The sequence below is a fragment of the Remersonia thermophila genome, chromosome 1 (genome assembly GCF_042764415.1).
Source record: "Remersonia thermophila strain ATCC 22073 chromosome 1, whole genome shotgun sequence".
Lineage (NCBI taxonomy): Eukaryota > Fungi > Ascomycota > Sordariomycetes > Sordariales > Chaetomiaceae > Remersonia > Remersonia thermophila.
The window spans coordinates 4,663,083-4,677,223 of record NC_092217.1 but is presented as its reverse complement, the minus strand read 5'-3'; the positions used below and the strand labels follow the sequence as shown (position 1 = coordinate 4,677,223).

At 59.5% G+C, this 14,141-nt stretch overlaps 4 protein-coding genes across 4 annotated transcripts; 1 reads left to right on the top strand and 3 right to left on the bottom strand.

The window, feature by feature from the left end:
* VTJ83DRAFT_1303 (uncharacterized protein) lies at positions 1-2,403 on the bottom strand (the record flags this gene model as incomplete). The annotated part of the gene is made up of 5 exons (XM_071007448.1): positions 1-65; positions 126-278; positions 345-473; positions 977-2,196; positions 2,300-2,403. The coding sequence occupies 5 exons, from the start codon at positions 2,401-2,403 to the stop codon at positions 1-3; spliced, it is 1,671 nt and encodes a 556-aa protein (XP_070870656.1).
* Positions 2,404-3,120: 717 nt separating this feature from the next.
* VTJ83DRAFT_1302 (uncharacterized protein) lies at positions 3,121-5,651 on the bottom strand (the record flags this gene model as incomplete). Its single annotated transcript, XM_071007447.1, has 12 exons — positions 3,121-3,165; positions 3,232-3,311; positions 3,401-3,597; positions 3,671-3,689; positions 3,750-3,858; positions 3,929-3,994; positions 4,056-4,206; positions 4,285-4,444; positions 4,559-4,952; positions 5,148-5,230; positions 5,306-5,487; positions 5,599-5,651. 12 exons carry the CDS (start codon positions 5,649-5,651, stop codon positions 3,121-3,123), a joined length of 1,539 nt encoding a protein of 512 aa, XP_070870655.1.
* Positions 5,652-6,352: 701 nt separating this feature from the next.
* Positions 6,353-10,924, bottom strand: VTJ83DRAFT_1301 (uncharacterized protein; the record flags this gene model as incomplete). The annotated part of the gene is made up of 2 exons (XM_071007446.1): positions 6,353-9,908; positions 9,972-10,924. The coding sequence occupies 2 exons, from the start codon at positions 10,922-10,924 to the stop codon at positions 6,353-6,355; spliced, it is 4,509 nt and encodes a 1,502-aa protein (XP_070870654.1).
* Positions 10,925-12,774: 1,850 nt separating this feature from the next.
* VTJ83DRAFT_1300 (uncharacterized protein) lies at positions 12,775-13,823 on the top strand (the record flags this gene model as incomplete). The annotated part of the gene is made up of 3 exons (XM_071007445.1): positions 12,775-12,911; positions 12,972-13,618; positions 13,696-13,823. 3 exons carry the CDS (start codon positions 12,775-12,777, stop codon positions 13,821-13,823), a joined length of 912 nt encoding a protein of 303 aa, XP_070870653.1.
* Between the last annotated feature and the right edge of the window lie 318 nt (positions 13,824-14,141).

Sequence of the window (14,141 nt, the reverse complement as noted above, 5' to 3'; positions counted from 1 at the left end):
CTACCACCTGCGATTGCCAATCGGCATGGCGTTGGCGCCATTAACGCTCGAACGGTTACCACCTCCTGTACCAGCGTTAGCAAAAACCGCTCGCGATCTGCAAGAACCGACCGTTACACACTTACCGCCACGGTAACCACCACCGCCGCGGCCCCGGTATCCACCATAGCGGCTGCTGCCACCACCACCACTGTAACGGGCCATGTCGGCAAGGCGAGGATCGATGTGCTGCTTAGCCTCCTGGAGCACGTTCACAAGATCCCGGGCCTGCTTGGCATCTGGAGATAGAGTTAGCAAACTGTCAACCGACGGAGCCAAAAAGTCGATAGGCGCAGGTAGCTTACTGTCAGTGGTGAAGAAGGTGATGGCTGTGCCTTTCGCGCCGGCACGGCCAGTTCTGCCAATACGGTGGATGTAATCCTCCGAGTTATTGGGGTAGTCATAGTTGAGCACATGAGTAATGTTGCGCACATCTTGAAGATAGGAAAAAATGTGGTTAGCCAACCGCGAGCAGCATGAGCGCAAACAACGTTCCAGCACGAGCGGGTCGGATGTCACGGATAGCTAAGTATGTTTCGTGATCCTCGCTGGCTGTACTTCTCCTTGGCAGGCGGGCTGTCTGTTGCGGTGTATGCCGGAGGGAGATGCAAAGCTCCAGGTCCTCGGGCCCCTCTTTTGGAATCTTGGAGACAAGCTTGATCATGGTCAAGAGATGCCTACTTCACGCCTTGTACCGCGACCTGGAGATCGGTACAAGAGAAGAATTACGGCGTAGCCAGCACGATGCTGCGCGTCCAGCTACGTCACGAATCCAAGATTCCGCACAGGTTGACCAAATCGTCCCGAGTTCAGGCAAGTTCGCGCAATCAAGATAGCCCCTAGACGCAAGAGTAAAGCACAGCACACTTCGATGCTGGAAGGTTGCCATAAAGGCGCCGAGAGAGTGGGGCGGGGAGAGGGGGGAGGGGGGACATACCGATACCACGAGAGGCGACATCCGTGGCAACCATGATGGGGCTCTTGCCGGTCTTGAACTGATCCAGGACCCAGTCGCGCTCGTTCTGCTGCTTGTCGCCGTGGATGGAAAGAGCCGGCCAGCCGTCCTGGCGCAGGAAGCGGGTGATGTCGTCGGCAACGCGCTTGGTGCCGGTGAAGATGAGGATCTTGTTCTGGGTGTCCTTATCCTCCATGATCTTCTCGAGGTGGCGAATGAGGCGGTCGCGCTTCTCGCTCTCGCTGACAACCTCGACAATCTGGGTGATGCGGTGGTTCGCCGACAGATCCATGGATCCAATGTTGACCTGGATAAAGTCGGTCAAGAAGTCGGAGGCCAGGGCGCGGACCTCCTTGGGCCACGTAGCAGACCACATGCAAGTCTGGCGGTCAGGACGGATCTGGCCGACGATCTTGCGGATCTGGGGCTCGAAACCCATGTCCAGCATGCGGTCGGCCTCGTCAAGCACGAGGTACGTGACACGACGGAGGTTCGTCTTGCCCGACTCGAGCATGTCGATGAGGCGGCCGGGGGTGGCGATGCACACCTCGACGCCACGCTGGAGGTCGCGGATCTGCGGGCCCTTGGGAACACCGCCATAAACGCAGGTGTTGCGGATCCGAGACGACTTGCCGAACTTGGTGATTTCTTGTTGGATCTGAACAGCCAGCTCGCGGGTGGGGGCGAGGACCAAGACAATGGGGCCGTCGCCCGGGGCGAGCAGCGGCTGGGCGTTGATGTGAACGATGGCCGGCAGGCAGTAGGTCAGCGTCTTTCCAGAGCCCGTCTCGGCAATACCAACGACGTCGCGTCCGGAAAGAGCCATAGGCCAGCCCTGGGACTGGATGGGGGTGGGGGCCGGGAAGCCCTGGGCCTTGACCTCGTCCATGACGTAACGAGGGAAGCCGGCCTCGTCGAAGGTCTCGACGGGCTTGGGAACATCGCGCCCCGAGACGGTGATGGCGTGGTCGCGACGGAACTTGTCGACTTCCGCCTGAGACCGGGCAGCGACGTTGGGGTGCTCCTGGTAGAACGACTTCTCAAACTTGGGAAGCGCGTCCAGGTCCCAGTTTTGCTTCTGGAGGCCGGCACCGAGGTTGGACATGCGGTCGCCACCACCGTAGCCGCCGCCATATCCACCACCGCCGTAGCCACCGCCGCCGCCGCCGCCGTAACCGCCGCCGGAATAACCGTTGGAGCCGCTGTTGCACGGGCACGTTAGCAGACGATCGCTTGAATGGGTCGTGGCGAGTCCAGGAACCGGAAACACCGCTCCTTGAAATGGCGGCTGAAGAGAGAACTTACCCGTGAGAACCGTAGCCGTTAGAATATCCACCGCCGTTGCGGTCATAACCACCGCCGCCGTAACCGCCGCCGCGGGAGCCGTAACCACCGCCGTAGGAAGACATGGTTGTTTGATGAGACTTCGAGATTAGAGGGTCGGAATACGTGTCTGTGTCGCGAGAAATCGCGGGTTCGGGATGGAAGGTTGGGCGTTGCTTCGTGGCCTGAAGGAAAAGCCGATCAAGGCGCGTTGGAATCCTTCTGCCTCGGGGAACAAAGGATTCAGAAGGGTGGATGCAAGGGTCAACGAGAAGCGACACGGGAATGCGTCGCGCGTCAACTCAAAAATCAGGTTCCTTGATGGAAACGAATGAGCGGAATGGTCCTAAGGCAGGGAAGAGAAAGATGGGAGGACGGGACGATGAAAAAGATGCGAGATTTCGTCGGGGGGAGGAAAAATCGCGTCTTTGGTTTTTTGATGGGAAAGCAGAAAAAAACAAGACTTTGAAAGTCGCCTCCCTTCAAATTTCACCCCAGAGTCCTGGCTCAAAATTTCTGCACGAGACTGGCGCTGGCTCTGGGCAGGGGGCGATAAACAGAGATAACGCTTGCGCCACTGGGCGAAATGATTGCTGCCTAAGGCTTCAATGATTGACCGCTCAGGTGTGGGCCCAGCAGCCACAACAGCCATTGTGGCGGTGGTGCGTTCTGCGCTGTGGCACTTCGTACAGAATGCTCCCATGTTCCGCGGACAGCTTCTACGTGGACCCCCTCGTCAACGACGGATACCCTCTCCCCTTACACAGCCTCCCATTCCGGAGCTACAAGCACGTGCCGTTGTATCAGCTCGAGCTGGACGGATACATCTCCCAGAATGCAATCTCCATCTGTGCCCTGTCAGCATCCGAGATCTCTCCCCCCATCAAACACACCAGCCGGCTGCCTTGACTCACCTTGGTTGCATGGATGAAGATCTTGACCAGGTCTTCGATTCGGGACGGACTCTGGCGAACAGCGTGCCTCTCCAATAGTTCTATCCCCGCCATAATCAGCATCGGCAACCAGCTTTCACCGCCACAACAACCAGAGACCCAAGGTGGCCTGGGAAGAAACACTACATACCGGAGCCGGCCTTTACAGCCTCCACATAATCGGCGCCCACGTAGTTCTCGATCCATGTCCAGTACGTGTTGCCTTCTCTCTTGGACCGAGGGTCGGCGTGTAGCTTCTTGGCGATGGCGCCGTATCCGAGGAGGCAGGGCGCCATGGACATTTGGAGTCCTAGCCAGTCTTGGGAGTTGCCGATGTCGAGGACGTACCTGAAAGAGGCAGTAGTCAGTAAGCAGAAGGCTCAACTGCGCCGCCTCCGCCAACGCTCAAATGAAACAATACCTCGTGTATGCCGTGCATGCTATGAGCTGTCAGTTCTCGCTGCTCCCGCCGCAGATGGATACCGGAATGATGTACCCACCTTTGTTTTCTTCCGTCTTTTCCATCTCTTCCCTCGAGATACCGAAGCCTGAACAGTAGGAAATGTGCAGCTCCATTTCACGGAAGACGTGCGTGACAATGGAAGCGGACTGCCCGGAGTCATGGTATCAGTAACTCGGCCCCAGGCGCGGACATGCCCGCCTAAAAAGAGAGACATACCGCGGCAACATCCTTCATTGACCCAGCCTTGTACGAGGCGAGGGCGTTGGCGCGCGCAAAGTGGATCTGGCTGTATCAGTGATGCAATTTCCTGGGGCAAAGCAACGTCCGTTCAAGGGTGACTCACCAGGTACAGGTAGTCCTGGATGAGATAGCCCTTGAACGACTCCAGGGGGAGCGTCCCATCACCCATGGCTAGCACAAAAGGGTGGTTGACATATCTGTCCCAGACCGGAGCGACATCGGGCCGTCCGAGCAGGTATTCGATGAAACGACCCCTGAACAGCACAGATTAGTCCCGGAATATATCCAAAAGGCAGAGAAAGGGAGAGAAAGGAACAAGGGGCCGTTCATACGGGGCAAACGGCATGGAGTAAACCGAGTGGAAGTGGTTCAGCGGGCCATTCCCGCCGCCCAGGCCCGGCGCCGTCTTAATTCCGGCCTGGACGTATCGGCACCCGGTCCTCACCGCAGCGGGCACATCCATCCCCTTGGCCAGATTCGCCGCGATGGCCGCTTCACCAAGTCTACGAGTTAGCCAACGCGGCTCACCAGCGTCTCAAAAAACAACACCCATCGCCTCGGCCAGAGAGGCACATCGAGTAAGAGGGGGAAAGGAAGGAAACTCACAGGCCAAGGAACACCCCGTCCCATGCGTGTTCCTCGTATCAAAATACTCCGTCTCAATCCTCACCACGACCTCCTGTCCTTCACCGCCAACTAGCACGTCCACGACCAGCTCTTTCTCGTCGTCAGCCAGGGCAGCAGTCCCGTCCCTCCGGAACGGACAATGGCCCCCCTTCACCAGCACCCAGCGCGGGCCAAAACGCTGGTGAATGTCGCGAGCGAGGGTCTCGAGGTCCGCCGCCGTGCGCACGGCCTGGACGCCGTCATCCCTGCCGAGGAGGAGCTGCGCCTCGGGCACGTTTGGCGTGGCGACCGTCGCGAGCGGCAGCAGGCGGGTGCGCAGCATGTCAAGGGCTTCCGGGGCAAGAAGCCGCGCGCCGGTTGTGGCAACCATGACCTGTTGTGCTTGTTAGGCCTCTTTTTTCAAGTGTGATACGGGGACGTGAGCTAGCTGCTTTGTGGGAGCTTGAGGGGGTGCCGGAAAGCGAATGAGGTAGGGGTGTCTGGGAGGGGATGAGACGGAGGTGTTCGAGGCAGATGAGGTAGGCAGATCAAGCGGGATGAGAGGGTACGCCAGAGGGGCTGCGCCTACAGGGTCGATGACGACGGCAGAGAGCTTATGCTGCACCAGCGCGTCGGCAATGGCCTCGATGGTTTCCGTGGAGGCAAGCATGCCTGAGCAAGTTGCAATTGAGTTAGCACCGTCGGACCTGACAGTATAGATAGGGGTTCTGAATGCTCAGTGCCCACCCGTCTTGACCACGTCAACGCCGACATCCTCCACCACAGCATCGATCTGCTTCCTCAAAAACTCGGGCGGGACGAGGTGGATGCCGTAGACACCCTTGGTGTTTTGAGCCGTGAGGGCCGTCGTGGCCGTCATGGCATAGACGCCATGGGCGGCGAGGACTTTCTGGTCGGCCTCGAGGCCGCTGTTGGAGATGCGTGTAAGTCATTTGTCCGCTCGTCCACAGGGATGGGCTCGACGTTGGTCGAGTCTGGCCTGTTAAATTGGACTCAAGGATGACAAGGAAAATACATACGCGCCTCCGGAGCTGTCGGAGCCAGCAATCACAAGGACTCTTCCGGCCACCATGTTTTTTGGTTTGGGGTCGAGGCTATTTTGTTGTTGTTGTTGAGGCTCTCCCAATGACTCAGCGTTTCAAGAATTAGAATCTGTGGTTGTCAAGACATACAATTAATTGCCCAGACTTTGAGTCGCAGAAATCTCGTAATGAGTGAAAATGGCTGAGGGTTATGACAAACAGAGCGAGCGGGGGCACGGTGGGGTTGTTGAAACATCTCCGGAAGATGACAGCAAATGGTCAAGACGGGAGGGACGGCGACCCTTTGTGAGATCAACGTCTTCTTCCAAGTCGATTGTTCTTTCTGCCCTGGCCCAACTACGTGGTGCAAGAACGCATTTTAGCCATCACCAGGTCTGACACCAAACAGCGGATACAAACGCCATGCCTATCCTCGCCAACCATCCTGACTCCGATATGCAAACTCCGTCCGACATGAACCAACCGAACCCCGCCACGCCCTGCTCTTGAAGGCCGGATACAAGTACACCGCTCTGCCGCGACTGCTCACAGTTTGGAGGAATAGTAATGGTACAACTTGAACCCGCTCGGACAACACCAGCCTGATATCCAAAACCGCACCAGCACATAAGCACCCTCCTAGACCGTCTTCTGCTACATCCCGTCTCACCAACTCTCAGTCAAGCAGGTATTTGACAAACCACGATCCGCAAGGCAACAACATGCCTCGGGCTGGCTCGGCGCCGACAGGCTACCTCCCAAAGCCCCCAAAGCCCCCAATTGACCCGAACGCCCTCGACATCCGGACACCATGTCTCTTCATCGCCGCCGCCGGATCGCTGACACTTCTCTGCCGCTCTGTGTTGCGCCGGTCGTCGTCGTCGTCGTCGTCGTCGTCGTCGTCATCAGAGCTATCCCCGTTGTCCTTCCCACTCTTTTCGCCGTCCGACTCTTTCTCATCATCATCATCGTCGTCGTCGTCGTCGTCGTCATTGTCGTCGTCATCGTTGCTATCATCCTCGTCGTCCTCATCCTCGTCACTCTCGTCTTCTTCCTCGTCATCCTGCTTGATCTTCGCACCTCCGCTCTCGGCCTGTCTTGCCCTATCACCCACCATCACCTCCGCGGCTGCTGAACCCCCACGCCGCCGGCCGCGCTCCTGCCCGCCAACCCCTCTCCCCACTGCGCTCTCCCCATCGCTAGATGACTCACCCGCACTCCCTCCACCCTCCAAATCCTCCCCATACACAACCGCCCGCAACACGCTCTTTTCAAACAGCCCCACGATCATGTTCCGATCCGCCAGTCTATAATGATGACACTCCAACAGGCTCATGACCTTCCTAAACAGCCGCGGCTGGCTGAAACCCTCCGGCTTCTTTTGCGTCTTCAGCTGCATCAGCTCGTTCCTCGCGCGGCGGTAGAGAACCATATTGCCCATGTCGATGACCAGCTCCAGAATGCGCTGGTTGGTCGGGTCTGGGTCCAACTCGACGCGCGGGGCGAGGGTGGCGTCACCGTCTCCCTGGACGGCGCCGGCTTCCTGCTCCGCTTCTTCCAGCGCCTTGAGGAGGGATTGCGACCTGGGCCGCGACGGCATGGCGGGGAGCTTGATCGTCTCCGTCTTCTGGCTATCAGGTAGCTCGATGCTCGTCACAGGCACATGCTCCCAGGGCTGCAGCGAAAAGAGCTGCGACAGGTCCGTCGGGATGCACAGGCCCAAAGAGTTGCCCAGGAAGTTGGTATTCGAGTCCCAGCCGTTTTCGGACAAGATCTCGAGCCCATGAATCGATCGCGAGATCAGCCCCAAGACGAAAAACGCTGTGCCTCGTAGGCTCAACACCTCGTGGTTCTGGGCAATCTTGACGATCTGCTCAACGACATCGCACGATTCGAGGAAGGGGGCACCGAGCTCCATCGACCCGACGTTCCCCACGGCCCAGAGCGAGCCCTTGACTTTGACCAGCATCTCCGGGTCGTCGCTCTGCATGCCGAACTCGCGGATGGTGGCGGCGAACTCGTCAAAATGCCCCTTCTCGCTGAGCAACTTGCACCCTTCCTGGGTGCGCGTCAGCTCGCGGTAGAAATGCGGCGGCACGTGCCCCGTGTCGGCTTCCATCATCTCCTGCTGGTCGTCAAACACGCTGATGCGATTGGCCTGGTCGGGATCCTGGCCGGGGTGTTGCTGGTCCATGAAGGCACGAGCTAGGCTGGCCTCGATGACGTTCACGTACGAGTCGTTTCGACCCAGGAACCAGTCGTCCATCTCGTTGCTGATGTAGTCGAGGCCGTCCAGGTAATGGTATCCGATGGATGTCGACAAAAAGCGCAGGAGCAGAGGCGCGCCAATCTCGCCCAGATGATCGAGCGCGGGGCGACACTCGACAATGTATTCGAGGTGGTTCTTGGTGTTGCATGCCTTCTCGAGGATCTTGACGGCCGTTGCGCAAACCTCGACTTCGGGGTCGTAAAGCTGGGTCACAAGGAGCTGAATCGCCCACCTGGCGTCGCCCGGCTCCGGGCCGTGAGGTTCCATGCGCGGGTGCGTCACGTACTTCCTGAGCACGTTGGTGGCGTAGATGCGAATGTCCTTGGTCCCTGCCGTCAGGGCCTTGGAGAGGAGCACGCGCGGGTGGCCCTGAAGGGAGTAATCAAAGTTGGAGAGCATGAGCTTGATCAGGTCCGGGCGCTGCTTGAGGTCCAGGATCCGGTACATCATGTTGAAGATGCGCCAGCGGTCAAGCATCTGCATGCCCTTGACGTCGCCGCTCAGCACGCCGAGCATGGGGAAGTAGCCCCCGCACAGGGTATCGGCGAGGCGATCCTTGGAGAACATGGGGTCTTGGGCCGTCAAGCCGCTGGTCGGGTCGCACTGGGCCAGGCATTCGGCCACCTGCCGCAGGAGTTTGTTGTCGGACAGGTACCGGACGCCCTCGGGGCTCTGGAGCAGGGCGTGCATGAGAGCGCAGCCGGTCCGGACGTACTTTTGCGTGTTCCGAGAGCTCTTGATTTCCGAGAACTTGTACTTGAACGGGCGGTAGAAGCTCATGATGCGCTTGATGAACTTGGACGCCTTGATGGCCTCTTCCAGCCGCTTTCCGCTCGTCAGCGGCCCTTCGATCAGGCGCAGCATGACGTCCCAGTTCCACTTGGTGTAGTTGGAGCTGCTGAGGACATTGGATTCGAGGAGGAGCTGCCGGAACGTGCCGTCGTCAAAGTTCGGTGCCGTGCTGGCCTTGGGGTGATCGTCGAGAGAGCCAATGTCCATGGTGTGATGGGACGACGGAAGATCCACAGAGGGCGTTGTCCTGTACAGGGTTCTGCTGACGCTGCTGATCTGATAGATGGCTCCTGTCGCGGCGAAGTGGCTTTCGTCCCAGAGCCGAGCGGCCGAGATGAACAGGTCAGGCAGCAGCTGTAGCTCACTGCTCCACGACGGAGGGAGAAGGCGGCTCGATAGCCGCAGCACCTCGCCGATTAGTAGGGTGGATTTGCGCTTGAGGGTCGCGCTCTCGTTGTTCTGGGCGAGCTTGAGAAGCGCCGGTACCACGCCAGACTTGATAAAGACGGCAAGCAGGAGCGCCGTGTAGTGCTCCAAAAAGTTTTGCTCCCCTCCGTCTTCCTCAAACTCGGGCTGAGGGACCTTGGCGGTCGTTGACCTGAGGTTCGTAACGCGGCCATACGTGGTAAGGCGGCGGCCAGCCAAGAAGGAGGTGGCCCACGCTGGGGGCTTGATGCGGAGGAGCGAGAAGATGAGATCCATGATGGTCTCGCGGATAGGCCCCGCCTGGACAACCATGGCGGTGATCATGGATTTGATGGCGCGGAAGTTGTACATGGACAGGGTCATCAACCCGGACCAGGACCTCAGCGCCGAGGCGACGGCTTTGACGCTCTGCTTTAGGAAACGCTCGTTGGACGCCATTTCGTCGGTGAAGGCCGTAAAGAGAATCTCGAGCTCGTTTCCGGGCCGGAGGTACTTTCTTCGGTCGGGAGAGTCGAGGAGGTAGAGGAAGGCGGCGGTCAGGCTTTCGGATGCCTTGTACGAGCCGTCCGCTAGGGCTTCGTGCAGCGGAGCCATTCCGCCCGAAGCCACCAGCAGCCGGGGGTCGCGGACGAGGATCTCGGCTAACGTCTCGATGCATATTGGGCGCAGCCTCTCCTCGGGCTCTTCGGCGGCGGCGGCGATGGACCTGACGACGGCGCGCGAGATCTCGGTGACGCCGTCTTTGACGTCGAGAAAGGCGCGCACAAACTTGAGGGCCTGTTCGCGCTCCACGTCGGATTTGCGATCCTTGATCAGAGACCTGCTGCGGCTCAGCCCGTCGTTCTACGCTGCCTGAGGGTGGGCCGAGGAAGGGGAAGCCTACCAGGTAACCAAATAATCGGTATTCAGAGAGCGTATCTGCCTGAGAGAGTTGATGTCCGAGATGGCGTAGCGAATCATGCGGTAGCCGGCGGCGACCACTTCGCGGCTTTCGCTCAAGAGCAAGGCCTGCATGCGGAGGCCAAACACGGACCACACCAGGTCGTACTTGAGCGTCGGGTGCCGCTTGAACAGGTCGACCAGGCTGTTGGCCCTGGAGACGTAGTAATCGGGCGTCATGCCCGGCACCTCCAGAGCCTGCAGTATCTCGGTGAGAGCGAGAGTCGGCGACTCGGTCGGCTCGTCAAGGTCGGATCCCGCCCCGCTCCGAGATGCGCTCGGCGGGGAGCGCAGCCCTTGGGGTCCCGGGAACAGGCCTTCGGTCCTGGCCCTCGTTGGGGTGGTCGGGGCGGCGCGCACGTGCTCGGTGATTTTCTGCCGCAGCTCCTTGATGCGGGCGTTGGACGAGAGGAGCTCGGCCTCGACTCTTTGGCGCTGCTCCTTGGTCTGCTTCGCCTTCTTGGCGTTGAGCGCCTCGAGCATGTTCTCGCTGCCTTCTTTGATCTTCATTTCGCGGCTGAGCTCCTCGCGCAGGTGGGCAAGGGCCTTCTCGTGGGTCGGCGAGTCGTCTTCGTCGAGCTTGTCGAGGGAGGGGAACATGTCGAGCCGCGAGCCGGCGCGGGACACGTTCATCTGGCTGCGCAGCTCGGAGCTGAAGCTGCCGGGCATGGGCGAGGCGTTGAGGCCCTGGCGAGAGGAGAAGTTGACGGCCGAGGCCGAGAGGTTGCGGCCCGGGTTGGGCCCTGGCGGTTGGAGGGCATCGCGATCGAGGCTCGGGCGCGGGTTGGCGGCGCCGGCGCCGGGCTGAGGCGAGGCATGTTGTTGCTGTGGTTGCTGTTGCTGTTGTCTCTGGGAGGGAGCGGCCGAGGCGCTCAGCATGGTGGATGGCCCGGCCATTTGCCCTCCAGGCTCGACGCAGTCGACGCTCGCAGGGCTCCTAGTCTTTGCATTCGCGGCGCTGTAGATGGTCGGCTCCCAGGTCGACGTATAGACTCGCGGGGGTTGCTGGGGGAGGGGAAGAATCGGACTTATTGAGTCGCCATGGCACAGTTTGGGACTGTACTCCAACCTCGTTGCCTTGCAAATCGTTGAGGAGGTGAGTGGATTCGTATTCTGATCTCGGAGGTTTCTCTACCCGGCAGCCCTTGGGTGTTATGCTATCTCTCCCATCCAGGGCATGGCGTTGGCTATCGTGACAAGGCGTCCGACTGGATGGATGCGGAGAATCCCTGGCCCAACGGCGATGTGGCTCGTGCGCCATTTCGCCAAGGACTGCTCCTCCGCCAGGCGGGGCGGGGCCGGGGGACCTGCATGGAGGTCGGGCTCGGTTCCTGGATTCATCGACTCTTCAACTCTTCCTTGATATGTACACGCTGCGCTTCTCAACATCGCATTGGGTTGAAGAGGTCTGAAAGCGACAAAGACGTGACTCGGCGTCAGTACTTGGGAACTTGGCGCAACGGACTCCTGGAAAGCACCCTCGACAGAGTGCAGCCTCGCCGAAGAGCTCCTCTCTCCATCCGGGGCCAGAAAGCGTCTTGTCCGGGGAAAGGATGCGCACCGACCCTTGGCCTCAACAACAGAAAAGACGGTCCTCGATACTTCGTATGTACAGGGCGAACCACAGCAAAATGCACAACCGGGGATGCTTCGCATGAAACACCCGCAAGGAGGAGCCGTCCAGTTCGCATCCTGAGGGTTGTGTCATGACGTAAGGCACCTTGGGGCATCTCGGGGTTCAGGCTGGGACCATGAATCCGACCCCCTGATCCCGGAGCGATAACTAGCGATGCCAGCAGGCAGTCCAGCTCGTACACCCACGGGAAGCAATCAATCCAGGGCCGCGTTGAGTCCCAAGAAATGCACGTCTCGCCTTTCCCTTTCCGACTTGCAAGGGGATTGAAAGGACGACCCTTATCTCCGTCGTATGATTCCGGTTCTCTCTGTAAGATGGCCATTGGGTTAGGCGGGCTGCCAGGTTTGACAGCGTCGGCGCGCCCCGGTGGCCAAGCGCCGCTCGGCGAGGAGTGAACCCGAGTGGGGCGGTCGGCGCTGGCCTTGCGTCAACGGCAGCGCTCACCAACGACCAAGAGCAGCAACATCAACGCCCTAGAAGGTCTGCAGGTGACCAGCTTGCCGGGTTGTCTTTTGGAATGCCGAGAGTTCCTTTTCAGCCCCGAGTTCTGCAGGCCCGGGCCATGGAGAGAAAGGCTCACCGCCTGCAAGTCCAGCGCCTCCGAAGCAAGCCCATGGCCGCTCCGGCGTGGCCCGGATGGGCGAGGATGAGGGGCTGTTTGAGGCAAGGGGAGGCTGTCGGCGACTTCCGGTGGTCCACCATACTCCTTCTCGTGACGGAGCGCCGCGACAACCACAGTGCGCGTCCCGAGCCGTTCGATTTTGACCTTCTCGCATGGTCAAACTAGGTCCTTTCGGGTTGCTTGAGTTTGTCTTTATTTAACGGCCAGCTTCCTCGTGCAGCCCTTCCGCGAAACTCCTGGATCTCTCCTCTTCAGACGATCCAAACCAAACACCCAACCAAGCCTCCGACCCGAATACGTTGTAATACATCCCACTTCCCATAAGAGCTGTTGAAATCTCCCTCTCCGCCTCCAAGTCACTTTGCCTTTGATAGCTCCCTCCTGGACGGAACTATCACGCTGCCCCAGTTCATCTCTGAGCGGCCAACCTCAACATTATTTTAGTCTCGTATCCTGATTGAAGACCGTTGACCAACATCTGCACCCACCATGCCCGTCCTCGCATCCGCCCGCTACGGCAAGGACAATGTCCGCGTCTACAAGGTTCAAAAGGATGAGAAGACCGGCGTCCAGTCCGTCACCGAGATGACCGTGTGCTGCCTCCTCGAGGGTGAAATTGAGACTTCGTAGGCCTCAACCCACCACTCCTGCCTTGACAGCAACCTCCCTTTCTAACCCTGCTTCAGATACACCGCTGCCGACAACAGCGTCGTCGTGGCCACCGACTCCATCAAAAACACCATCTACATCAAGGCCAAGGAGCACCCCGTCAACCCTCCGGAGCTCTACGCCGCCCACCTGGGCCGGCACTTCATCTCCACCTACTCCCACATCACCACCGCCCACATCAAGCTCGTCGTCCACCGCTGGACGCGCATGACGGTCGACGGCGCCCCTCACCCCCACAGCTTCTACCGCGACAGCGAGGAGAAGCGCCTTGTGGAGGCCACCGTCTCGCGGTCCTCGGGCATCGCCCTCCGCAGCGGCATCGTCGGCCTTTCGGTGCTCAAGAGCACGGGCTCGGCCTTCCACGGCTTCGTCCGGGACGAGTACACGACGCTGCCCGAGGTGTGGGACCGGATCCTGTCGACCGACATCGACTGCTCGTGGACCTGGAAGACCTTTGGCGGCGTCGAGGCGGTCGAGAAGGGCGTCGAGAGGTTCGACCAGGCGTACGAGAAGGCGAGGGCCATCCTCATGAGGACCTTTGCCAACGACTATAGCGCGAGCGTGCAGAACACCATGTACAAGATGGCCGAGGAGATCTTGGATGTGGTGCCCGAGGTGGACAGAGTGTCCCTGTCGTTGCCGAACAAGCACTACTGGGAGATTGGTGAGGCTTTCTTCACGTCCCTTTCCTGCCCCGCTGTCCGCTCCCGAGCGTTGTGCTGACATGACTTTGTGATGCAGACCTGAGCTGGCACAAGGGCCTCAAGAATACGGGCAAGGATGCCGAGGTATTTGCGCCCCAGACCAACCCTAACGGTCTCATCAAGTGCGAGGTGGCGCGCGATGAGAGGACGGTGGCGATCCGGTAAAGACGTCGAGAGGAATCCTAGCGATGGAGGCGAATGGGTTACGTCCTGATCGGGACGCAAAAGGAAAAAGCCAGTCATACACACATGTTTTTAACACCTTTAGATACCTGATGCAGCAACCTTATGAATTTATTCGACGAACTGTAAAGATACACCTTGGTGGTTAGCCCTGTTCCGTTCTCACGGCAATGATGTCTCCGTCAAGGTTTTCGATCCAAACAGCGAGCTCGATTCTTCTCCGTCCATGTCACTGCCCACCTCCCTATGTGCCTCCGCCTGGCCATGGTCACCCAGGCGGGCCTTTGGTGGGCATTCTCT